Raw genomic sequence first — 27,238 nt, 5'->3', positions numbered from 1 at the left:
AACTTAACACTTTTAACAAATTTATGTGGATTGAACATTTAAAAAAAAATAAGTTGTCCCAATGAAATCTCAAGAATTGTGTTGTTTCAGCTCATTTAAATAAAGTTTAGTTTGTACAAGGCAAGGCAAGTTTATTATTATATAGCACATTTCATAAGCAGTAACAATTCAAAGTGCTTTACATAAACAGGAATAAAACAGACAAGATAAGAAAACAAAAATTAGTTATGAAAACTATTAAAAACAGATAAAAACTTATTAAAATGTGTTAAAAATAGGTTATAATATAGTGAAAAAGGAAAGAAAGACATACTAGTGCGAGTCTCCTTTTTTGAGTGTATATATGGGTTTTTTACAGCTTTTCTGTATATAGCAAAATGACAGTAACTAAAATAAATCTGCTCTTCCAGACTCCAATTAACTCCGAGTACAATTTGCATAATTACAAGAATTAAGTTGACTTAACAGTATTAAGTTACAATGGGAGTACTTACATTATTTTTGTAAAGTCAGCTTGTTGCTTTTAAGGCAATTGGTTTACCCGTTTTAGGTAACTAATCACTTTTTACAGTGTACACTGTAAAACCCAAAAAGATAAAGTGACTCAAACTGTTTGAGGAGGCTAAATGCAACATGCCATTTAAGTTTAAAAATGAATCCTAATGAGTACAGTGAGCTTAATCCATTTGAGTAAACGAAGCAAATTTGATCACAGTAAAATCCAATAAATAAAAAGATCTTAAACTAACTGAGTACTGGAAAACTCAATAATATAAGGAAACTCAAACCTTTTGAGGATTGCTACAAACCATTTAAGTTAAAAAACTAATCTATATGAGTACTCTGAACTGACTTCATTTAAATTGAAGTAATGAGGTAATTCACTTATTACCTTTAACACTAAGCCCAGACCCCTTTTAAATAAGTAGAGTTAACTTTCAGTAAAGTTTGAGTTAACTAGACTCATTTACTTTTGATAAAGTTGGATGAATGTTCGAGAATGTTCTAAACTGGTATCCATTAACATCCAAAGCAGAAAAAAACTACTATCAAAGTCAGTGGCAGCCAGTCTTTATCTTCCTTATACTTAGACTTTTCATTTTGGAGTATCATGCATCAACTTCCCGTATGAGCATGGATGTTATTTCTATTGAACACTAAATAAGTTAGAAGAATGTTGTAAACTGATAGTCATTGAAATCCATAGTAGGAAAAAATACAATTAAAGTAAATGGCTGCTCGTCTCCAACTCTAACAGGATTGAAACAAGTGGAGCTTCAGCAAATGATGACAGATTTTCAGTTTTGGGGTTTCATGCATCACCTTCCCGCACAAGCATGGGTATTATGAGTCCAGGCTTTTTTGTATGTAGGTAACAGCTTGTTTTTGCTTCCTCCCCACTGCAGGTCTGTTTCAGAGAGCCATCGCTCAGAGTGGATCAGCCATCTCCAGCTGGTCCATTAGCTACCAGCCCTTGAAGTACACTAAGATCCTGGCTCGTAAAGTGGGATGCACATATGGAGAGACCGCAGACCTGGTGGATTGTCTCCGCAGGAAAAATTTCAGAGAGCTGGTAGATCAGGACATCCAGCCGGCCCGCTACCACATTGCATTTGGGCCGGTGATGGACGGAGACGTGGTGCCAGATGACCCGGAGATTCTGATGCAGCAGGTGATCTTGACTACTAGGTGGTTTCTAGGTCTTAAATTATGCATGTTCTACCAAAGATTTTACATGGTGAACTGACGCTTCCCAAGCCAAGGATTAGGTTGTAAAGTGAGACATTCAAAGGACACTTGAAGGACCTATGGAGAAGAAATATATGGGGGATTCATTAATTAAGTCCACTGGAGTCTGAAATCATTTTTGTAACAGAACAAATTTTGCTAACCCAAGTATTTCAGGTTAAATTGAGCTGTTTTGATCCGCTAGTTAAAGGGATAGTTCACTCAAAAATTAAGATTTTCTCACTATTTATTGACATCTCAAGTGATTCCAAACCTTTAGTGTCTTTACTATGTTGAACACTAAAGAAGAGTTTTTCACGAAAGCTGAAAAAGTGTAACCATTGACTTCCATATAAGAAATGCCATTATTATCAAAGTCAAATAACAGGTTTTAAGCATTCTTCAAAGTAACTTCCTTTGTGTTCAACATAGGAAAGAAACTTAGCATACCTGAGACACGTTAAGGGAGAGTCAATGATGACAGATGATGAATTTTCAGTTTTGGGTTAACTATAAATTAAATTCTTTAAATTATGATTATTGTTTGATTTGATAGGTTTAAACAATGTGGCATGTTTGCTAAATTGGCATTCCAACTGCATGCTACATTTTTCTCAATTAACAAGTATTTTAATCACGTATTTATGTTGATTGCTCAACTCGCCTCCAGTGATGTGTTCATTTACATATATACATTTGGCAGCTGCTTGTATTTGTATGTAGTTATTCCCTGAGTGTCAGTGCCGTGCATTTTTATCAGTTTATTTATGTCACTTTTGTTAAAAACTTATGTTGAGTTTAACATTGTTAGTTCAATTTGAACTTCGGAAATTACACAGAATAAGTATTTAGGTGAAAAAATTGACCTAATACACTTTATAAAATATTTTATGATAATTTTTTTTTGCATCTGTGAGAAGTTTGAATTATTAGTTTGTGGGGATGAAGATTAACACTTTAATTTCAGATCAAGAGAAGACTCAGAGTCGGAGATTTAATAAAAATGAAGAAAATCTGCTGAAGATAGTTTGAAGTTTTATGACAGAGGAGCTTCACACTCTCATATAACTCACTCGCCAAACTCCTGACTTACAATACAACACAGAAATTATAATCTTACAGAAAACCAAAAGTTCTGATTGGTTAAAGCAAAGATAGACAATTCTAAATAGGTACATATAAATACGTAGTCGTATCTGAGTCCAGATAGGGATGGAAACAGAATTCTTGGGTCAGGCCGACCACAGACTTTTCAGGGCTGATCTAAGACCTGTAGAGATGACCCCTCGGAAGCATACAGACACACAAGAGACACACAAGAATCTGTTTAAAACTCAAGGTTGTTTCCTTGTACTCTCAGCTGTCTAATTAAACTGGTTTGAAACTGGTGCAATCAACATTCAGGCTGCTAAACTCTTACCACACTAAATCTATCTTGCCCAAAAAAACAGGGTGTCTGGGGGGTCTTAAAAAGTATTAAAAATGAAGGCCCTTAAAGAAATTAAAATGTCTTAAACACGTTTTTTCGAGGTCTTAATTTTTGCTCAAGCATTGTCCAAAATGTTTGACTCTAAAAAAGCATAAATATATTTATTTTCCTCTTAATATTAACAACAGCGTGCTCGATCCACACGATTAGTTTGGGCCAGGAATCGTCTGGCCAAGCCTCTCTGTCCGATGTCACGTAATTTGCGACAAACGCAGAAAGGTCATGTGACGATCTCCAAATGTAGTGAAACCATAGATCAAAACAGACTACAAAATGGGAAAATGCAAGTTTGCGTACTCCAGGTAGGAGAAAGACAAGTTTAAACAGTGGCTGAAGCCTGTCGCTGAAAACAACCGCGTAATTTATTCTTTCAAGCTTATCTTTGCATGGTTGTGTTCCATTGATTTATTTAACCACAACTGTTTATTAATAACTGTTTATTAAGTCAAAGTTTTGATACTGATTGGAACTTGAAGTGGCGATGAGAGAAATATTCTAAGAAGGTCTTTAAAAAGTCTTAAAAAGGTGTTAAAATTACCTTTAGGATTCCTGTATATACCCTGTAAATAGAAGTCACTATAGACAGAATAACACCTAAAATAGCAATAACAATAGGAACAGTTGTTTCAAGTCATCAGGCCCTGCAGTTCCACTCAAGAGGTCTCCATAGCCTATGGCCTGATCAGGTAGCCTAATGAAAATAGAGTTTTGACAGACAAAGATAGAGACAAAACACTTCAACTGAACATTCCTAAATTATGTCATGTTTAACTTTATTCATTAGTCGAAATATTTTCAAAAATAATTACTGATTCAAATAATCATATTAATAAAGTAATGAGATAAAGGATAAATGTTAGTCCTTGCTGGAATGGATTTAAAAAAAGAAATCCACCCCATCAAGTTCTTTTTTAGATATTGAATCCAGTGCAGGTCAGTGCAGGTCAATCTTTTTGAGCATAATACAAGAGCTAAGCTTAGGTTTTGAATTTGTTAAAATTAATAGGTATGGAGTCTATATTTTTTATTAATTCATTATAACTCATTACATTCTCAGTGTTGTGGTGTCGCTCATTTAATTATGTAATGCTTATTTAATTAAAAAAAAAATGATTTATTTATTGAAAAATTACCTTATTATTTTTTCAATCTTTTAGAGACGGTTCATTCCGCTGTAGCAACCCCTGATAAATAAAGGGACTAAGCCAAAGGAAAAATAAATTTAATTAAATCTTGGAGAGGATAAAAATTTACCTGATGTTGACACCATATAAAATCATTAAATAGCAAAATGATCAAGTCTAGAAAGGAAACCTGAGCAATGCAGTTCTGGCTATTTTAGCATTTATGAGTAAGGGATTAAATTGCTCTGCAAAGTTCACAGCAATCATAATCTATCCTTTTAAAGTTAATCAAAAAATCTTCTGTGTTTGTTGATAAGTTTGTCACAGGAGGTAAATTTCTTTGTCCTTTAGGGGGAGTTTTTGAATTACGACCTTCTGATTGGTGTAAATCAAGGGGAGGGGCTGAAGTTTGTGGATGATGGAGGAACTGAGAGTGAAGAGGGCATTTCAGCTGCAGCTTTTGACTACACCATCTCCAACTTTGTGGATAACCTCTATGGATACCCTAAAGGTAAACTCTTCAGTCCCCTTTCCTATGTGACTTTTTATTTTCCTTGTCTTACCATTATCATAGGCACTTTGTTCCATTTTTTTGTGAGCATATATTTGTATATCAAAATGTGGTGTAATATTATATTTGTTTATGTTGAGTGGATATACAGAATGATACTAAAGCTTCTTAATCAGGTCTAAAACAGAGCAGTCCTTCTAGTTTTGTGTTAACTTTGCCTTCAAAAGACTGTCTTGGTATACAGCAAAGCAATATAATTGCTGCTACTGTAATTCTTGATGTACTGCATACTCTTGATTAGGTGCTGTTGTTCACTTGTTCCACCAGAGGGCGACAAAAGACTAACAGTGTCAATTATTAGGTGCTTTTGTTCACTTGTTCCACCAGAGGGCGACAAAAGACAAGCAATGTTAATTATGATTGTGATTTGAATGCTATTTTATGTGCCTCATAAGATATTTCATATCCTGTAGGTGTGATCAGTAGTTTTTAAATGCAGTAATATGCATTTTCATGTATGTGTTCATAATATAAACATGCATTCACACAAAACCTGTTATGTTTTCAGGTTTTTCTTCACAGTAATTATTACCCTTTGTCTTTCTGTAGGTAAAGACATCCTGAGGGAGACTATTAAGTTCATGTATACTGACTGGGCAGACAGAGACAATGGAGAAATGCGGCGCAAGACTCTACTCGCATTATTCACTGATCACCAGTGGGTGGCGCCAGCCATCGCTACTGCCAAGCTCCACGCTGACTACCAGTCACCTGTCTATTTCTACACATTCTACCACCACTGCCAAACAGAGACACGACCCGAATGGGCAGACGCAGCACATGGGGATGAGATACCCTATGTGTTTGGTGTGCCAATGATCGGAGCAACAGATCTGTTCCCTTGCAACTTTTCCAAAAATGATATCATGCTCAGCGCTGTGGTCATGACCTACTGGACCAACTTTGCCAAGACTGGGTGAGTCTCAACATTCAAAATCTGTCTAATCCCCAATTCAAATTCATTTGCAGATTACTTCCTGACATTCAGATAAGTGCCCGGTGATATGGCCAAACATGTTCTATTCAAAATGTGTATATTATGTCATATTGATATGTACAGTGATATTCATTTAGTGCCATTATTGGACAAGGGGAATTTTTAGTTTTAGGTTTTTCTGTATGTTTTCTGATTTTTCTGTATTTTCAATTTTATGATTATGATTATGAATAATATTTTCGAATAAAAGTTGGAGTCTAATGAAATTAATTCCTAAAACTTTAATTGAATTAGTATTTTCAAATATACTCAATGAAAATAAAACAAATAATTGTTTTTTATGCTATTCAAAATAAGGTATTAAACAAATACTGTAATAATCTATATCCCAATTCTATTTTTGTCATATTATCATAACGATATAAAGTGGCAATACGCTCATAACCGTACTGTGCATTATAATGGCCATATTCATCTAAGTAAACACACGAAAACAACATTACAGGAGTTATTGTTATGGATTATAGCTAGCGAAATTTAGCGGTTTTTATTTTAGCATTTTTATTTTGTTTTGTTTTTTGTTTTTGTTTTTACAGTAAAACACGATTGCCTTTATGAATGTATTAAAACATGTACTTGTTTGTTGTAAAAATTTGTAATAATAACAAAAAAAATACAAATTTGTGCATAACCTTATTTCCGTGTGCAGCTATGTTGCCGTTGTGGCTGGTGTTTTCTGGGATATTTTTGTATCCCTTGGTTTCAAGTGTGGGCCTGAAAAAAATCTCAGTTTCGAGGGCCCTCTAGCCCTACACCTTCAAGCTAAAGAGAATTAGGACACCCCTTCCCATTCACATGAATACACAAAACTAGGGGTAGGGGTAAGGGGAAAGGCTAAGGGGTAGAATTGGGATTGGGCCTTTGTTGAACAAATATCTTGATTGTGTGTTATTTTTTAAAATAATGATTCTAATAATACTTAGGGAAGTATATCCTACTATGCTTTAGTGTAATCTTTCTGTTATAATTTCTTTAAATTGAATCAGAGTTTGATCTGTTTGTCTTAAGAAATTAGATTACTTCCAGTGGGAGAAAGTGTGATGGTAAAATAAGGTCAAATTTGCAATTCTGTATTGCCTTTTCAATTCCAACTTCATTCCTGTTTTGACAATTTTTAAATCATACTCTGTTACAATAAAATATCTCTTTTTTTACAGGGATCCCAACTTGCCTGTTCCTCAGGACACCAAGTTCATCCACACCAAGCCCAACCGCTTCGAGGAAGTGATCTGGACCAAGTTCAACTCTAAGGACAAGCAGTATCTCCACATTGGCCTGAAGCCTCGAATCCGTGACAACTACCGAGCAAATAAAGTCGCCTTCTGGCTGGAGCTGGTTCCTCACCTTCACAACCTTCACGAGGAGGTCTTCAGCACTGCCACAACCCGGCTGCCTCCAGGAACGGCCCGAACCCCACACTGGAAGGGCCAGGGTCCCCGTACAACACGCCATCCCATCCCAACCTTCCCGTCAGAACTAGACCCAGATAGTTCGGAGCAGCCTCGATTTCCTCCCTTCCCAAGCGACACCCGGGACTACTCGACAGAACTTAGTGTGACCGTGGCTGTTGGCGCTTCGCTCCTGTTCCTCAACATCCTCGCCTTTGCTGCGCTTTACTATAAACGCGACAAACGACATGAAATGCGAAGGCACCGATTGTCTCCGCAACGAGGCGTAGCCGCTAATGATTTAGCACACAGCCAGGAGGAAGAGATCATGTCCCTGCAAATGAAGCACTCGGAGCATGACGCCCACCACGACATGGAGCCATTGCGACCGCATGATATTTTACGTCCCGCATGCCCACCTGACTACACATTGGCGCTACGGCGGGCACCCGACGATGTACCACTCATGACCCCAAATACCATCACCATGATCCCTAGCACCATCACGGGCATGCAGCCCCTCCATGCCTTCAATACCTTCCCCACATCCACCGGGCACAACAATACCTTACCCCACCCCCACTCCACCACCCGTGTATAGTAGCACCACGAGAACGAGAGGACTAGCTCTCACACGTATCCAGTTTTCTCTCTCTGTCCACCTTTTCAAGCTCCTAAACTTACAGTTCTGCTGTCAAGAGCAGCGGCAGCACATCTGTTGAGGTTCTCATAAACTATATCAGAGGTTTCGTAGACATTGTACACACTAGAGGAGCTCTGTTCATAGACTCTACAGCAAGCAGCAGATCTGACAAGTCATGGGCTTCGTTCTGGATTCAACTTGTGAGTTGTTAAAGAAGAGGGGCAATTTATGGAGGCACAGAAGCTGGTCTGATGTCATGAGGGGAATGAGGACGTTTTCCCATTCTTCGCCTCTTACTAAATTGGCAGAGGGCAGATTTCATCCATGCTTTTCTTTCGATCGTCACTCTTTGTTATGCCATCATTAGCCCATCGGTCTCTCTGTCCGAATGTGGTCTTGTGTTTTACATGAATCGTAGGGGCATTTGATAAACGACTGACGCCGGATATGTTGTGTTTACCTGCAGTCTTGTGTCAAGTATTAAATCACACCTTGTAACAATAGATAGAGGATGAGAGAAAATGACAGAAGATGAAAGCAAAAGTGCCAACCTCGTCTTTCTCTCGCTCTTGCTCTCGCTCTGCTCTGTTTGCCATTTCATCAAGCGTATCTGAAGTGGCTACGTGTTGTTTCTTAGAAAGATTTTTGTATGTATAAATATAAAGACAAATATATAAAAGAATGATATAAATATATATATATATATATATATTTACATGGATTGCTCGGTGGGATCTATGCATGAAATATTTTAAAGCACCAAGAAGGACACTGGGCTGTAAACTCCCACGGCATTTTTCTTATTTACGGTGTTTTTTTGTTGTTTTTTTCTAGTTTGCTTGCTTAAAATGGCTTTAACAACTTTCTCCATGGTTTATTTATCCAAATGTATCATCCTCTTCAGTCTGACCACTCTAAAGGACAGTGTCCTCTCTTTGAGAGCTATTGGAAACATACTTTTTACAATGTTTGAAATATTCACATCCAGTAGTTGATGCTGTTACTTGACCATCATGTAGTGCTCAATCAGAGTTGTTCAGGATGGTCTGAACAAAATTACTCCAAGTTTCAAATCCACATATAGTTTTGCATCTCTCGCTTTATCACAGAGATAAATAAAAATGATCATCTTAAGGCCAGGACACATCAAGGCAGTAATCAGCCATTGGGCAGCATTAGTGCTTGGTTGAGCAGCGGTGAGATTAAGCTGTTTAATGTGTACTACGTTGCCTCTTATTGAGCTCATGTCAGAGGGAGTTTGTCTGATTCAGAATGTAGAAAGAGAACACTCTGATTGGTTGTTCGGCTATGAATCAGAGGGTGAGAACAAAAAACTGAAGTGTCAAAACCACACAGTCCAAGAGGGAACAAAGAAGATGGCTGTCATCAAACTTCTTTAATATTTGCAAATTATATGGATTATCAGTCTCTCAGTTCTGGGTTGCAGCTGGAAGGGCTGTGTAAAACATATGCTGGAATAGTTGGCGGTTCATTTCGCTGTGGCAACCTCTGAAATAGAGACTAAGCTGAAGGAAAATGAATAAATAAATGAATGATGAAAAATTAATAGATTATTAGATTATAAGCCATATCTGCTGAAGTGCACCCCTCTGTGGTGAGCGAGAAGTACTGCGAAATATGTGTAGTTTGTATGCGTGCAGCACTAGTTCCAGTTTCTCTTTGTGGAACGACATTATAAACTACTGCCACCTGCAGGTTTGGAAAGATACATCCACTCAAGGATTCACAGAATGTATATGTTCTCATTTTAGTCAGCTGTCATCCATTTGGTGTGTTTACATGCAGCTTTTTGGTCCAGACGGGACTAGATTCAACCGATTTGAGATGAGAACACAGTCAGTTTTCTTCATCGCTATTTCTTACTGTTAGCTTGGTGTGTCCTGGGCTTTACACTTCAGTCCTTCTCTCTCTTTCTCTGCCTCTCTAATTCAATCTCGGTCCTTGCTTTCTCAATTCAACATAATATACTATTCCACCATATTTCAAGAGGTGTTAATGTCAATGCGTGAGATAAGAGTATGTGACCGAGATGCACAAAGAGAGAGAAACCTAATTTAATCAGTCAAAAAATCAAAATCATCACTTTGAGGCATTTTCCTACATTTCTACATATCCCACATCTCTCCGCACTGCACACTTGACCTTTTCAGGTTACGACAAGCACAGCAAATAAAGGTGTCAGCAAACCAGACAAATGTTATATTTTGTCAGACAGTTTCATTTTCCGGTTCATAACGAAATGGCTCAGAATCGCTGGACATTAACACACTCACTTCTATTCTGTTCATGCCTTGTTAGTATTATTTTCTGCCACGGCTGCATGCCAGAGGACGATGATGACGGCTTGTGCAAGAAAGTGCGTTTGTCTCACTGATGGCTCAGTTTGCTGGTGTATTAAGTCTGGAGGACCAGCAAAAACTGCTATCAGCAATGCTCCACATGAACCATAAACACACTCTAGTGACGCACTGGAGTTTCAGGATGTCATGCAAATGTATTCTCCATTGTGGACTTAACAGACGCCGATGGCAACTGGACAATAGACTGTAACAAGATCCGCTTACCTTCTGGACATCTGAGATTGTAGATTGGACCTGTGGATATGTACCATCTGTGGACTTTTGTGTGGTTGTAGGTAAAACTGAACTCCATTTTAAGCAAACTACGAGGAGTTTACGACTAGAGCTGCGTACAACACAACCTCAATTCTAATAACCAATACTGTTTTAAAGGATGAGTTGAGACAGCTTTTTGTTATTTCTCTCGTTTGTTTTTGTACGCTCAACCACTAGAGTGTGATGGTGTGGTACATCCAGAATAAAGACTCTTCATCCATTACGAGCCATTCATTGGGTCTTCAGTAGGCGGACAGCGAGAAGGAGAAATAGAAATTAACTGTACATTTTTAAGTGTAAGAACAAATCAACTGAAAATATTTGTAAATATTCAGTTTCTTGTTTGTTTAATGTTAAATTCTTCTTTTTTTCCCAGTTTTTTTCTGGTCGAATGAAATATGAAATACCCTGTGACCAGGACAACAGGTGCAAGTTGTAATTCAGCCACCAGCAAAATTAAGGAATCTCATTCGTAAGACTTTAAATTCACTTTCTGATGCTTCATTTTGTTTTGGGATCCGTGAATGGAGACGGTTTTATATTTGAACATAGAGATTGTTTAACATGTAGCATATCCATGTTATCTGAGCCATCATGGCTGGTCATATTTGTGTATGATTAGCTGTTTGTTTCATGTTTCATAGAGATGGGCTGCAGTTTATTTACTCAAAGGACACACTGAAACCATGGTGGTCATGAGAAGTGTTTCATCTGCCATGAACTTGCTGTAGCATTTAATTCTTACCAAAAATGTTGTCAAGATTTAGAACTATTTACAGTGAGTCAAACGGATTATTTTGTGGTCACATTTTTACATTTAACTATATATATATATATACAATAAATTATTTTTAATGAATTGATCATAATCCCGAGATTAAGAGATGTCAAGTCTAAAGGTTTCAAGATTACTGAACAAATGAAGCACATGTTATTCCTCTAACAAAATAAGATGTAAACCGGGCCCCAAAGCAAATTTACACCTGTTGCCCTGTTTTACTATATGTGTTCAGAATCAAAACGCCACACTTGATGAAGAATAAACATGTTAACAATGGATTTAAAGAAAAAAAAAGAAAAGGTAATAATATATACATACGGTGATGATATTTCTCTTTATTTAGAAGTTATTACACACTGTATGCTGTGACTCTGATCTGGGGAACATTAAAGAAATTCATAGCCAGATATCAGTCTCTGTTTCCTTTTAATCAAACGTCTGATCATCAAATAAATGTATTAATTATGAATTATCTGAAATAGACGGCTGTACCTGCGAGTAAATTTCCGTAACTTGATAAAAATGTCCTCTCTGTCCCCTTAAATATATTAGTTATAGTATCATTAATGGAATTGTCAACACAATATCAGGAGATAGTCATGACCAGCTTTTTGCCATCCTTCAATGATAAAGTGTAGAACATGTAAAATAATCATTACAAAAGTCCTATGACTCCCATCCAGACATCAAACTCTTGTTAATTGAGAGGTATACATAACGTGGTTAGAGGCATGCATTAGGTGGTTATATTTTGAAAGAAAAAAATACACATTTTTGTGATGGAATCATTTAAACAGTAAGCCAATAAAAAAAAGAGTTTGGTTTATGAAAATTCTGAAATATACTTAAATATTAATTTAATTAATTTGGTTAAATAATCACGAGTATGCAAGGCCTACCTAAAATAATGCAGAGTACTAGACACCTAGCTGTAAAAGATTCATATGATGCCACTTTTGACAATACGTATTCTGGTGACCCAAGAATGTTTCTGTGAAATTTCTGCACAAAATAACCCATAGCATGTCCAATTTGCCACTTTCTGGGTGTGAGCAAAAAACACAGTTTTTATTTGTGTACATTTATTCGTAAATTAGAAAGTGTTTTAAATGTACCAAATTAATTAATGAACGTAATCATGAATGAAATGAAAATAAACAATGCCAAGTGCATTTTTGACAGAGGAATGCATAGCATCTCTGCTATAAGGTAGCAACAACACCTATGCCTCATTGTTTTGATATATTTGGATGGCATTTTGCTATTTTTCCACATAGTGATGTAGGTAGGGGATGTAAAATTCAGTCGAAGCATTTTCAGAAGGTCTGGATCAGCCTACGCTTTTACACAGAAAAAAAAATCTTTTTGTGGGCAACTTTGAGCTTGTAACACTAATGAAAAATAAAAAACATATATACGTACACATCTGGCCCCTTTAAAATATGTGTGTATATCTTTTTAAAGGTTTGCATTCTATAAATCTAGATTTTTTTAAAATAACTCTTACTTGTCAATACTTTAATTGTTTTAATTATGAATAAATCAGTGTTTATTAATCGTACCATTGAATGATTCAATGGCTCATCTCGTAAGAACCAAGGTTTCAAAAAGGAACCATCATCATAGTAAGCATGTGACCTTCCTGGGCCAGTCTTTCAAACACTCCAAGACTATAAACCATTTCACCATTAAATGCTCTAATGAAATGGTCTAGTCCAGGGATGGGCAAACTTGATCCTCGAGGGCCGGTGTCCCTGCAGAGTTTTGTTCCAACACTAGTCAAACAAACCTGAACAAACTAATCAGTGTCTTCAAGATCACTTGAACTCTATAGGGAGGTCTGTTTGAATAAGGTTGGAGCTAAACTATGCAGGGACATCGGCCCTCGAGGATCAAGTTTGCCCACACCTGGTCTAGTCACTACAACATTCTACCAAATGATGTAATTTTAGCATTGATGTAAGTTCATAAGCATTATGTCTTGTTATTAGGTGGGATATTTTACCAGTGGCTTGTATTTCAGTTGTGACGTAATTACGGAAAGTCTCTGATTAGCTATCCATCTTTTAAGTTGGAGGACATTTTGGGATAAAGTGCACAGATGCTATTAAAATTGTAATTTTAATATTTTATATTTAAAAATATTAAATTACTTTGTTAATGTAGTACAGACAAGAGTTTTTGGTTTTTAAGTGGTTTACATCACACACAGTTTAGCATTGCCATTCACTTAATATTAAACAAAAGAAAACATACTCCACCCATTCTCACCAAAGGGTTCAAGCGCAACTTTATAGCATCATTAACCTTTGTCCAATAGGTATTTTAAGGGGAAAACAAATTTCTTATTTTGTGTTTAACAGAAGAAAGGCAAATAGGCTTGAAACAAGTGAAGCATACGTAAATGATGATAGAATAATTTTAGAAGAAAAAGCTCCTTAATGAAGGCCTACTAAACTTCTGCTTCCAAAGGATTACAACAAATGACAAAGTAATCATCACAAAGTAATTACTGATTAAAATTGCAACATATTGACAACATTTTTCATCAAACAGCATAACATTCAACTTGACAAAAAGAACTGTAACCTACAGAACATTGCACCATTGTAAAGTCATTTTGTATGATGCATTAATTTTTCTTTCATCTAATTCTTCCAACCTTTAAACAATGAACCCGTATTTCAAATCAGATCAGTTGACCACTGTGCTAGTACAAAATGTCTGATAAGAAAATAGATATACAATAGATATAATTGGCCACAGTGAAAAAAAAGACCAAGAGGGTAGAAAAAGATTAATAACAATTTTACATTTATGAGCATTTAAAAGGCTTAGAAAGAAGGTACGTTTTAGCATAGTTTTGAATACATGATTTTTTCTTATTTCCATTGTTGATAAAAATGTCAATATCATTTTTTTTATTTTTGCCTTTATTTGACAGGACAGTAAGTGAAATGGGGGGAAGGGGGGTGGGGGTGGATTCAGGAAAGGCCCCCAAGTTGGGATTCGAACTTGGGATGCCTGGAGCGCTGCCATACCATATGTCAGCACACTAACCACTGGGCTATCATACCTACATTGCCATCTTTCAATGAGAAAAACAGTCACTGCTATGCAATTTGTCTCTGCAAAATGTGTAGGAATTTAACCAATGTATGTTTTGTGTAGGCTGATTGTGAGAGCTCTGTCAAATCACTGTACCTACAGTTGTAAAATGAATATAATCATTTATTTCACACTGAAAGCCTCTTTTAAACTCTTCTCTGCTTGTTGTTTTGTTATCATTTTCCAGATAACAGGTATATCAGCAGGCTGTGCGTTGTATTTTTCAGCAAACTTAGTGTTGTAGCGAGCCATCACATATTTCCAGTAGTCTGAGGCCTGTATGCTAGTATCGGCAGGGATGTGCCAATCTGGAAAGATTTCTCTGTACCTCTTGTATGGATGAAGACTGTACTTAGTCTCAAAGCACTCAAATTTTCTTTCACTTTGTACATTTGTGGAGCAAATGTTTGTCACTAATTTTTCAGAACTTATATTTCTGTATCTGCCGATTCCCTGAGGTCTGTGAACTGAAGCACAGTGTTCAGAGTGAGCTTCTCCACCAGCCTCACATGGAGTGCTGCAGAATGGACACTGTTTTCCACATCCAAACACCCTCTTGAAAAGTTCATCCTGGGGTTTCATTTTGAGTTTGCACAGTTTGCCCTTTATGTCAATTTTCTTCAACTGTTTCTTCACTGTCTGTTCCATTTCTTCCACTGATTTGCTTAGCCAGCATGCAAATGACTCTTGAGATGCATTGTTGAGGACCATCACTGTTTCTAGAGCATCTTTGGGAATTATAAGCTTTTGCCCAAGCTTCCTACATATGCACTGGATGAATTCTTTGATGCCACTTTCATCTGTTTCATTCTGGGCTGATTTGACAGCTTCCAGAATCTCCTTGGTAATTCCTCTGAGGTGACATTCTTCCAACTCAGAGACTTTATTGTTGCTCGAAAAATGTTTGATTATTTGATCTTCTATCCAGCCCTTAACAAAGGATTCGTAGAAGCTGATGTATTTTTCATACTGCTCAAACTTGTCTTCATTTACAAGTTGCTTTAGGAGGGAGTACTGGAAAAATGCACGAGTGCTGAACTGAAATGCATTTTTCCCCTGTAGCATTTGATCTACAATGTCTGGACCCAAGGAGCTGTAGATGAATGCCTCAACAGCAGGCTTTAAGCAGAGTTTTGTGAATTCTTCTGCTTTTCTCTGGCACTGATCACGATCATAGAACAGGTCTTTAAAATCATTTTGATATTTGCCTTTAAACCTGTCAAGGCATCTACGTGGATCATTCTGCATAATGAAATGATCATGCATGTCTTGAAACGATTTAGCCGAAAACCCGCAAACATATAGTTTAAGAGACAGTTCAAAATCATCTGAAAATCCAATATTCTTGTTGGATTTCAGCCTGTTATCAATTATGTGTAGGATCTCCTGAATGTAGGCATCATGGTAATCTGAATGCCTTGCCATCTTTTCCAATACAACCTGACAACATGTCTGAATTATATTTTCTGCCAAATTTTGCAGCTGCACTGATGAGTTGTCATTAGTCATACGTTTATACCACCTTTTGAAAAAGATTTCTTTCTTGATTTTGAACTCCCCTTGTCCATAATTCTCCAGTTTCACATTTACTAATTGCTCTGTAACTGAACTTCCTTTATGTTTCATTTTATCCCTAAGTTCCTTGAAAACGCAGTCAAATATACTTATTTTCCTCAGTCCAGTATTTGACAACTCATTGACGGATTCCTGCCATATTTCTTCAAAAAACTGCTCAAGCTCCTCGTCAGTTTTCTGGGCATCATTGTATTTGCGTAACTCCTCCAAGAGACCCAACACCTTTTTCTCCATTGTATCAGTGAATTTTTTCTTGATGTTATCCAGCTTATTCATTCCTCTCCTTATTTCCACAATTGTCTCAAGTTGTGTTACCAAGGAGCTCTCATTTACCCTTCTGAGAGACTTTATGCTGCTTACAAAGCCTTCTTTGTACTTTTCCACAAGAAAGACATGACCCTCTGTTTGTTCAAAGTATTTGGACAGGTTATCCATTGTGGTCTTTTCCAGTGTGTCAAGTTTTGTGACAGCTTCTTGTTTCAGTTTGAATAAAATATCTTTCAGGTCTGACTTGTCTGATTTCTGTTTGAATATCTCGAAGTTTGACACTCTGGTTTCAGCTTGAGTTAACCAAGAGTGCATTTCCTTTTTGAAAGACCATTCCCATCTATTGTATTCTGCACACAGTCTCATGTAAGCATCTGCCACCAAGCTATTCCTGAAGCTAAATATGAAGTTTTCATACTTGACTGCATTCCACAAGCTTTTCGTCCACTCCAAAAAGTCAGTAATGTTGTTTACAAGTGTGTTACATTTGCATTGTGCAATTATCTCAGCCATGTTCTTTTTAAAGTCATAGACTGCCTCGGAGTAGCCAGCGTTCACTGGTGCCATTGGAGGATTTCCATGCCAGAGCCCAGGGATATACCAGTTGCAGGTCTCCGGATCATACTCCATCACATCTGTGAACATTTTATACTCCTCCTTGTTCTCCATTCTAGCTGCTGCCTCTGTCATCTCATTCAGCTGCTCCAGCAGAAGCTTCCGATCTCTCATGTTCTTGTCATGGGCTGATACATCAGCGACATTTTGGTGGACAAACTGACACTTGGGTTTTTTACCTATTTCCTTCATTCTGAGGAAGGCATGGACCACGATTTGCAAAATGTCCTTCATCTCTGTGGAATTCTCCATTGCGATGTTGATGATTGTGACGTCACTCAATCCAACAACAAGTGTGGCTAATTCGTTGTCATGTTCATGGCTATCATCTAGTTTTGCAAGCTCTGGGGATTTCAGGCCTTCAGTGTCAATTATCACTAAATAATCACAGCCAAGTTGTTGTTTGATGTCATCTTTGACTTTAATCAGCTGCATGAAAGCTCCTCTGGTGCATCTTCCACTGCTGACAGCAAATTGAACTCCAAACATGGTGTTCAGCAAGGTGGATTTCCCTGTGCTCTGGACTCCTAAAACTGTGACCACCATGATTTTATTATTGGGCTGCACTAAAGAGTTTAGATACTTCAGTACATCACTCACCCATCTAAGAGGAATATTTGAAGCATCTCCATCAACCAGTTCTAGTGGGAAACCATTCAACATCAGCTTAGCACATAACTTTGGCAAGTGGAGCATTTGTTGACGTGATTCTAGGTTTTCTGAAAGCGACACAGCGGCTTCGTAAAGTTGGCCCATTTCACGCAGGAAGTGCTCTACTCCTAAAGAACTGTTGGAGATCTGTTGATCGAGCTGTGCGATTTCCTCTTTGTTTTCTGAAAAATGCTGACACTTTTCTTTGTACTGCTCTCGGAGGTCGGAGAGGTTTGTTCGGGAGAGATTGTCTAGGTTCATCCGCATCCACTTTAGGAAGTAGGTCCTCTCCTGGCTTGATGTCGATAATGCGCTAATAAAACAAGACATTGCCTCTGAAATGTCATATTTATTTTGCAGTTTCCTGAGTTCAATCTTTTTAATCTGGAGATCACTCTTGTATATCTCTATATTTTGATCACCAGCTTTCCGGAGTCTGCATTCCTCTTTTTCCAGTTTAGCCAGATCTTTCCAGATTTTACCCTGAAGGGGAAGCTGATCCTCTTTGAACTGCAAGGTGTCCTGTATACCTTTTATTATGACATGCGCGTTATTTTTTGCTTTTTGGCAATCTTCGGTGTCTTCATCTACTAGAATTCCAAGCTCGTGTGCTATGGTGTCCATTTTCTCCAGGCATGCTTTGATAGGATGGTTATTGATTATGTAATTCACTGTGGTATGCAGATTTTTGACAAAATGTGCATCATTTTGTTTCATCTTCAGAATGATGTTGTCTTTCTTCAAGTTCATTTCAAGGGCTGTGCTTTTCAGCTGATGCAAATTAAATGTTTTGCTTTGGGCGTTGCCCACTAAATAAACTTGTGCTTTAGCATGTTGGTTGGTGAGAAGCTTGTAATTTGTGTCCAGATTTTCAAAAAACACAAAAACTGCAGTGGAGGTCTGACATAAGAATGAATACTGCGTTTCAAAGGTACTGATGTCCCCTCTCAAGTTTGCAAAAGCCACAGGTTCAGGAAAGACATCAATGTTTTTGTTTCCACAAGGTAGATACCAACTCATCTCCACTAACCCATCTGATATCTTTCTCGGGATATCTCCACAGTCCATGTCACGATGTACAAAGGTATCATGATACTGTTGGGGGTTGCTAAGCAGTTTGTTTAAGATCTGAGATTTAGAAATGCTGCAGTCACCCAGTCTAACAAAGGACACTAAGGGGAGCTCAGAGTGAACAATTCTGTCCTCCACAAAGCCTTTTTGGTCTGACAAGGAGTGAGGTCTAAATTTCTTCACAATATCTCTCATGGCCCAAAGCATGTACATGCACTGTTGACCATCACAGTCTGGAAGAAGCAAAGGCACAGAGAACTGACACATTGACATTTTTGAGACCATTTCCTGTTGTAGGAAACCATCAGAACAATGAAAGAGGGTGGTCACTATGTCTAAAGGGTTTACATTGACATTCTGATCGATCTGAAAAATAGATGTGTCATTGTAAATATCTAAAGTTGACAAATCGTCATCTGGTGCATATTTGACACTTCTTGCCGTCACATTCACCATCATGAGTTTCTTCAGGAGTAGCCATGGTAAAGATGATAGAGACTGGGCTGGCTCATCGGTCACTGAACTCTTGTCGATCTGCAGCACATCACTGAGTGAGAGTTTGTTTGGGTAGTACTGCTCCAAACCCAAATCCTGCAAGAGGCCCTGGATGTTTGTTTCTGTTGAAAAAATAATAATAATTATAATATGATTAGATACAATAATGCTGTAACCTTAAGTATATAAACTGTCTATTGAAATATGTAATATATTACTAACTCGTTTGAGCGTATGTCACTGCTTCTTTACTTCGAATGCCATTTGAAAGCACTCTTGTAATGTGAAAAGAGTACTTATTCCCCGGACTTAGGTCACTGAAAACCACACTTCCAGATTCTGTCATGTCATCCTGGATGTTTCTTCCATTCTGTCGACAGACCACATGAAAGTTCTTCTCTTTATATCCAGATACATCCCAAATAAGAGTTACTGATGTGGTTCCCACATTCTCAACCTTGAATTTGTCAGGTGGGACTGGCTCTGTAAAGAAATCATGAAATTATTTATGTTGTAACTTCATAGCTGACCCACATCTCATACAATATTAAGTCAGTAGCTTGTGAATACTAAAAGACAATTACTGGTGGATGCAGTCAGTTCAGTTCCTGCACTTCGATCACCGTTTACTGAAACTGAAATGATGGTGAATGCATATTCAGTCTCTGGAGAAAGATCTTCTACTTCCATGGCTGATGCATTGGAGATTGTAAAGGTCTTTGTAGTTGTAGGATTGAAGCAAGTTAACTCAAATGTAGTTATGTTTTCTGGGCTATTCCAGGCAAGAGTAATGGAACTGGTCCCAATATGCTGCACTGAAATCTCACCTGGTGCAGGCACATCTGTGAAAAAAAAATAAGCAAACAATCTCACTATCTTGATTAAGCCTGTCACGATTTAGATTTTAAATCGAAATAGATCGAAATTCATGCTCAATCTCGAATGTCAAATCAAAAAGTGGAATCGTCAATGCTGCCACGCCCCAATGTCATGTCAGCTTTGCTTACCAAGCCGAAAAAAACAAGCTTGTTGAAGGGCTGCGAGTCAATGTAACAGCTACAACAAACAGCTAAAAGATAGCATGGCAACTGCAGACACAGAAGACTCATCAACAGAACTTGAACCCCCTCAGGGCATCTTCACAGGCAGCACAAAAACATAGATTCATCTGTTAAACCAACAAGTGTAACACAAACCACTCTCCTGTCTTAATTTGGAATAAAACTTCCAAGTTACTCAACCCGTGCAACCCATGAAAAGGCAATTACAAGCACGGTAGGTGTATTTATAGCCACGAACATACGACCTTCTTCAGTGGTAGAAAACTCCGGTTTTAGGCATTTAATTAGCGTGCTAGAACTACACTACTAAAATCCCAAGTAGAACGCATCTCACAGCTATGGTGATACCCTCTATGTACAATAATGTGAAGGGGAAAGTTATTGAAGGTCTTAGCAGTGTACATTTAGTAGTCTTGACTACAGATTGCTTGACCTCCAGATCTAGACAGAGCTTCATGACTGTCACAGCGCACAGGTCAGATATGATTATAGGATATTGCATAAAAGTCTTAAAATGGCATAGCTTGTGCTTTCAAATTTTTCATTTTTAAATCGAGAGTCGAATCGAACCATGACTTTGGAATCGAAAATGTAATCGAATCGAGGATTTGGAGGATCATGACACCCTTAATCTTGATAGAGTAGATAGTCTTGATAGATCTTGACTAATAATTTATTTCAATCAGTATGAATCTGCTGTTGCTTTCTGTATGCTACTTTACAGATGTTTCCAAAAACCCTACGATAATATCTGTCTGTTGTTCCTACTGTATATAAATGAAATGTTGTTTCAGAGGCAGTCTGTAATTTTGAGAGGGGTCTGGATGCAGACCTGGTGCAGTGCAATCTGAGCTGCATCTAATGCTTTTTAATGCCCTCACCTAACCCCACCTCTAACCCTACCCATCACAGTGACGTCACTCACTCCATTGAGTGCATTATGTCTGACATCGCTGAGTGATGCAATCTCAGCTTGCATCATAAAGGCTGCATCCAGATACTATTGCAATAAAAGGCACCAATAGCTAATTTTAATGTATTACTGGCATATAATGACAGTCTCGTTAAGAATGTGTGATACAAGGGCTATTTCTTACTTTGTAACTTGGCAACCTCTTCCTGATGTGTCTCAGCAGAACATGTAAATACTTGTTGTTTGTCTTTTGTGTCTTCACCTGTAGATTCATTGGTAGTTTCCTTCCAAAAAAAAAAAGATATATTAATGACTTTCAGATTGGATATATTAATATGATGAATGTATTATTTGAGGCATAATTTGCCAAGCAGATTATGAAGGTTTGAAAAGAAAAGATTTAATGCTTACTATTTCCACTGTGGGGCAGCAGTCCATTTCAGTTGATTGGGAACTGTTTGAGACTCCTAAGTAAAATCAAATGATTTTAAATTGCTAACTATAATTGCATAAATCATTTAACAACTATTAAAAGCAAATTAAACCATGGCTTGATTTTACATCAACAAGAAATAGCCTCTCACTTTTACTGTCTTCAACACTCAAATTAGCTCAGCCCGCTATATGTAGTTGCCACACCCCAAAATCACTTGATCTGGAAAAATCCAAGCAGACATGTTTTAATGTTATTGTCATTGTTAACATTTTGGGAGTTGGTAAAACCATGAAAGGCTTACTGATTATGGTAAATGAACAATAAACTTTGTTGAGAGAAATGTAGCAATATGGATTAATGTATTTTGCATTATTAATTTCACACTCAAATCAATTTAGGCTTTTATCTTAAAAATGCTATTTATTTACAACAGATACTCAGACTTTTCTAGTTGTTACAGTAACAAAATAAGTATGTTAAGGTCAATTATTTTATAAAGCACATTTAGCACAGCCACCACCAAGCTGGCCAAAGTCCTATACATCAGCAACATTTTTAAAAGATATCAAAGAAATGTTTAAGCAAAATTAACACTGCAATATGAATAGCAAAATAAAGAAAAGAAAACAAGTAGGTATTTAATGAGTTTTGGCAGTAAGAAATTGTTTAACTCGTTTAAATGTTTAAGGTTTTATCTTTAAAATGCCAATATTTCTGCCAATATCCAGAAGGGGAATAAAACTCATGTGATAAGCCAAAGAAAATCATAAAAATAAATAGTACACTCAGACTTTTCCAGTTGCCCTAAATTATAGAAACAACAAATAGCAACAAGTATGTCAATTTATTTATAAGGCACATTTAGCAGGCTGACCAAAGTGCTTTATGGTGACATTTTTTAAATAAATATCAAAGAAAGGTTTATATAAATTTAAATACAATCAATACTGCAATATTAAAAGGCTCAATAAAAATAAGTAGGTTTTTAGCAGGCATTTAAAGAGTTTTGGGAGTAAGAAATTGCTTAACTCTTGATAATAGACGAAGTTGATCAAAACTGGACCCAATAACCCGTATGCAAATATAAATGCAAATGAATAGACTCTCCAAATCAGGACAAAAACAGAGTTCTCATTTTGGCGGATTTTATTTAATTTTGTTTTGTTATTGTGGAAACCCAAGACGGCAGTATTTCTCTGTGTAATAAATTCTCAAAAGATACTTACAACTGATATCCATGCGTCTAGAGAAGGAAAACCTCTGCAGTCTGCCTTTCTGTGCTGAAATAACTTCCTCTGTCTGCAGGGTTAAATTCATTGCAGGAACAAGTGACGTTTATCAGACGAAACTATGTAGGCTAGGTTGTGCGAGACAATTCACATTTTGTCATCGTTTATATCGTATTGACATAACTGCCTTTGCACATCAAGTATTTACTGTTTTATCTCCGAATTATCGTAAAGTTGCAACCTAATAATGTTTATCACAAGAAGCAACTTTAGGCTACTTCTTTTTCGGTGGTTTGGTCCTAAAGGCGAAACGAAACAGACAGTTCACATAAAACGAAACTTATTTGTTCCTGGCAAATAGATCTCCCAGCCGTTGGTTAATCAAATAAGACTTTCTGAGTATCATAAATATAAATTCATTAGCTGGCAAACGAGGCAATGTTTTGCGGTCTTTTTCCAACTAAGGGATAAGGGATAGTTCACCCAAAAAACGAAAGTTGCTCACTATTTGCTCATCTTCATACGGAGACCCGAAAGGGTTGTGATGGTGGGGGGTCCAGGGGGGAAATAGGTGGACATTTTGATAAATATTGGAAACCAGTTACCAGTATTGAAATCCATAAAATGAAAAACTACAATGTGGATGGCAAAGGTTGCCACTTTTCAGAAATCTTTAAAACATTTTCTTTTTTGGGGTAAGAGACAACCGAATCTTCAGTTTGGGTTCAATTATACCCCTTTAAATCCATAATTATCTGTTTCTAAAGTATTTCACATAATATCTAAGTTTATGTTTTATTTCACAAGAAAAACTGTGAGCTGTGTTTTAATTAGGCCAAATGCTTTTTATGAGTTGAATCTGTGATCATTCTTTCTCTTTTGAATACTGTGCTGTGTACTATTGGTCAGGATAGAAGAGTTACAGAGGTGAGACTTTGCATACGGCAGCCATACACTCTTCCATTTTTTCACTCTAACCTAATACACGATGGAAGAGCAGATGGATCCACCTGTCTTTACATTAAAAAATGGGAAATTTTATTACAGACTCTGATAATTCACAGCTTTTTTACTCACGGATGGCTCTTAAGAGTTTGATCTTTAGAGTTCTTGTATTGACAGTTTTGCATCTGGCAGATGGCACAGTCTCCGACAGCTTTAAAGAATGCAGTCAGTTCTTCTATATGCATACAGCACCCAGTGGTATCCGAGGGGGCAATCTAAAGAGGATATGCCAGCGCTATGGAGATAAACTACGGTATGCCACACTGTATGACAGCAGCTGCCGGTTGGCACTTTATTCAGCATACACATTCAAAAAGTCAGATGGACAGAGGAGGATGGACACACCCTGGATGTATGAACCACAGGTAGAGTTTAATTTTCCCAGTTTATCATTTTAGAATAAATAATTGTACAGTTTAAAAAAAAAAACTCTGTTTAAAAAAATGGCAAACATATTTACAAGTGGGTGAAAATGTAATAAAACATGTTTTTTTTTATTTTAAAAAGGGTCTTTATTTGGAAATAAAGCAATGATCCATAAGCACCAAATGATATTGTTTTATTATTGATATAAATTTTTACACAATTATATGTTTTGATGATACTGTATGTGTTATTCTTTTGTCTTCTATAGCTGGTATCCCCTGATGAAGGTGGGAACATGAAAGTGTTGCCCTCTAGTGGTGAAATAGACCAGCTGCTTGAGGAGAGCCAAGCTGTGCTGGCAGACTATGTTGATGCGGTGGAGTTTGCACGAGGTCCACTTAACCCTGACCAGCACCAGGCAGGCAACCAAGACAAAGCAGCTACCTATACACTTACAAATGTGGTTCCTCAGATCACAGAATTTTTGGAGGGCCCATGGGCCACATATATTGATATGGTGCGTCGCCGCTTGAATAACTTTTGCCGTGGCACTGCCTATGTGGTGACTGGGGTTACTGTATCAGGGATGACCATCCGAAGAGGAAAGGAAGATCGCATGGCTGTCCCAAAGTACTTGTGGTCTGCATATTGCTGTCCGCGGTTTGATAGAAACTCACCCTATGAAGTGCGGTTCATGTTTCCCACATACGCAGCATATGCATTGAATGAGATAGTGGGACACAGTGTTACAGAAGTGCCTCTGAAGGCTTTAGAGACCTTTCTGAAAACTAAGTCTAACACGGACAAAAGCGTGAGCATCTTTTTCAAAGACTGTCTTTCAGAAAATACACATGCCAATGGGAAGTGAATGTAAACAACTTATTAAAAATTTGTGAATATGACTTGTGTGTGTATTTGTGCCATGTAGATGATACGAATTTAAATAATAAAGACTAAATACATTTTAAAAAGTGCAACATACATCAACTACTGGTAGAAGTGTGAATCAAATTCAATTCAATTCACCTTTATTTGTATTGCGCTTTTACAATGTAGATTGTGTCAAAGCAGCTTGGAAAAAACTTACCAATTAGTAAGTTTTACCAATTAGTAAGTTTTAAACCAATTAGTGAGAGTAAAGAATTAAAAAACCTCGAGAGAAACCAGGCTCAGTTGGGCACGACCATTTTCCCTTATGGCCAAACATCTTGTGCAGACCTGCAGGCGCTGGAGAAGCTGGATGTCAGCGAGACTCGTCTGTCCCTGGAGTGTCACAGGAATCGGTCTCTTGCTCTCCACTCCTCCATGACCACCACAGCAGCTGCTTAGGATACGGCCTGGTCCAAGATTATGGAAACCTTGGGATCATCTCGCCACTGGTCTTGGATCGCATCAGTGGCGCTGCATAGTCTCTGAGGGCCTGGGTATGAGTATCTCCAAGTGGAAACAGAGAATAAAAAGAATAATTAGCATAGCTGCTGTTCATAGTGTATATAAACGAGATGCAAAAACCTACGTGGAGCGCATTTATGTATCATACTGTTATGTGATGCACTGAGTGTATACTTTACTAACAAGATAGGTTTTAAATTTAGTATTGAACTGCGAGAATGTGTCTGAGCCTCGGAGCCATAAATGAGAAGGCTCACCCCCTTTACTTGACTTTGCTATTCTAGGTACTACCAGAAGCCCTGAATTTTGAGATCTTAAAGAGCAGGTTGGATTGTAGCGAAACAGGTTGGTTAGATAAACAGGAGCTAGATCATTTAAAGCTTTATAGGTAAGAGCCAATATTTTAAAATCAGCCTTGAAGTCATAAAAGCATGGACTATAGCTTTTCTGCATCTGAGATGGATAACTTAGCAATATTTCTCAGATGAAATAGGGCAGTTTTTGTGACATGGGATATATGATTTTCAAAAATTAAATTGCTGTCTAATATGACACCCAGATCTAAAAGTTAAATTGCTTTCTAATGTGAAACCCAGAATAAACTATTAAAATTATATCTGAAAGTATTTTTTTTACAATGAATGTATTGGAATATAATTGTATTAGTTAGTCTTTACAAGGCTGAGAAGGCAATAAAGTCACCCAAGTCCTACTCTATGTGAATGATTTCCATTTTTATCATGTCATACAGCAGAGCAGCGTGTGTGTATCCATGACTACTTCTATCTCTGCATTTAAATATCTCTTTGTTGATAGGGTAAATGTGAATTTAAATGTAACTGTTGAAGTTTGATGGATTGCATACGTATGGCTTTGTTATTATTGTTTGCGTATAAACAATACTGCTGCTAGTAGACACATGAAAAGCTAGTCATTTTATTCTTCGTGTACGACAAGGGGCAGCCACTTAAATATTTTTAAGCTTGAGATTTCTCGTCTTATTCACTTCCATTTATTTTTAGATGTTAAAAACAGCTTGTTATGCTGTTTTATGCTGCAAACAGATATTTTCTTATATTATTCTACTATTTCTGTATAGTCATGCAAACACTTGTTTGTAGAGCAAGTAGTTTGACCGTTTTCTGCTGTTTATTATTCCTGGTCATTTCTCCTATAGGCAACTGAATCCGAAGTTCTAAAACAAATGCAAAAACGTGCACACTTCCGCATTGAAGAATAAGGTCAAAAAACTTTGTCAAGTTATCATGTAACAGTTAAGCTTGCAAGTAAATAGAGTACTTGTAGTAAAAGTTATTAGGACAATATCTGATTCTTACATCAGTTGAAAAGGGGAACTTTATGAATGACACTTACTTGACAACAACAAAAGTTGTCTGATAAACCTCCCGGACTCCTAAGCGGAACTTGTTAGCTAACATTTGTTTAAGGAAGATTTAATATGACTTTTTAGTTTGTACTTATTGGCCCTGTACTGCCTGGTGACTCAGTTTATTTTGTTAAACATGTCAATATTGGCATTGATTAAATAAACACTAAGTACATTAGGTACTTAAAGGGACATTCATTCATTCATTCATTTTCTTTTCGGCTTAGTCCCTTTATTCATCAGAATCAACCACCAACTTATCCAGCATATGTTTTACACAGCGGATGCCCTTCCAGCCGCAACCCATCAC

At 37.2% G+C, this 27,238-nt stretch overlaps 3 protein-coding genes across 8 annotated transcripts in view; 2 read left to right on the top strand and 1 right to left on the bottom strand.

Moving 5' to 3' along the window:
- nlgn2a (neuroligin 2a) overlaps positions 1-8,595 on the top strand; it is a 360,446-nt gene extending 351,851 nt beyond the window's left edge. For 5 of the 6 annotated variants that reach the window (XM_087259461.1, XM_087259463.1, XM_087259460.1 and 2 more), the window contains 4 exons: positions 1,407-1,672; positions 4,693-4,852; positions 5,462-5,828; positions 7,067-8,595. In XM_087259461.1, the coding sequence (XP_087115587.1) occupies positions 1,407-1,672; positions 4,693-4,852; positions 5,462-5,828; positions 7,067-7,898 (1,625 nt within the window). In that variant the 3' untranslated portion in view covers positions 7,899-8,595. 6 annotated transcript variants of the gene reach the window in all.
- Positions 8,596-13,630: 5,035 nt separating this feature from the next.
- Positions 13,631-19,967, bottom strand: si:dkey-85k7.12. The gene is made up of 3 exons (XM_087260952.1): positions 19,724-19,967; positions 19,362-19,622; positions 13,631-19,261 (listed from the first exon to the last, which is right to left on the bottom strand). Exons 1-3 carry the CDS (start codon positions 19,827-19,829, stop codon positions 14,589-14,591), a joined length of 5,040 nt encoding a protein of 1,679 aa, XP_087117078.1. The 5' UTR covers positions 19,830-19,967; the 3' UTR covers positions 13,631-14,588.
- A 1,918-nt stretch (positions 19,968-21,885) lies between these two features.
- On the top strand, positions 21,886-26,252 carry LOC141375347 (endonuclease domain-containing 1 protein). Its single transcript, XM_087260968.1, has 2 exons — positions 21,886-24,148; positions 24,418-26,252. The coding sequence occupies exons 1-2, from the start codon at positions 23,807-23,809 to the stop codon at positions 25,015-25,017; spliced, it is 942 nt and encodes a 313-aa protein (XP_087117094.1). The 5' UTR covers positions 21,886-23,806; the 3' UTR covers positions 25,018-26,252.
- The last annotated feature ends 986 nt before the right edge of the window (positions 26,253-27,238 follow it).

This window comes from Danio rerio, chromosome 7, assembly GCF_052040795.2.
Source record: "Danio rerio strain M-AB ecotype USA chromosome 7, GRCz13ab, whole genome shotgun sequence".
In the NCBI taxonomy this organism is placed as follows: domain Eukaryota; kingdom Metazoa; phylum Chordata; class Actinopteri; order Cypriniformes; family Danionidae; genus Danio; species Danio rerio.
The sequence above is the reverse complement of the archived record's forward strand: the minus strand, read 5'-3'. Positions and strand labels throughout refer to the sequence as shown.

Coding starts and splice junctions, on each gene's coding strand:
- si:dkey-85k7.12 (XM_087260952.1), bottom strand. CDS start 19,829: ATGGAAGTAGAAGATCTTTCTCCAGAGACTGAATATGCATTCACCATC. Junction 19,623..19,723: donor TGAACTGACTGCATCCACCA/GTAATTGTCTTT, acceptor ATTTCTTTACAG/AGCCAGTCCCACCTGACAAA. Junction 19,262..19,361: donor AGTGACATACGCTCAAACGA/GTTAGTAATATA, acceptor TTTTTTCAACAG/AAACAAACATCCAGGGCCTC.
- LOC141375347 (XM_087260968.1), top strand. CDS start 23,807: ATGGGAAATTTTATTACAGACTCTGATAATTCACAGCTTTTTTACTCA. Junction 24,149..24,417: donor CCTGGATGTATGAACCACAG/GTAGAGTTTAAT, acceptor TGTCTTCTATAG/CTGGTATCCCCTGATGAAGG.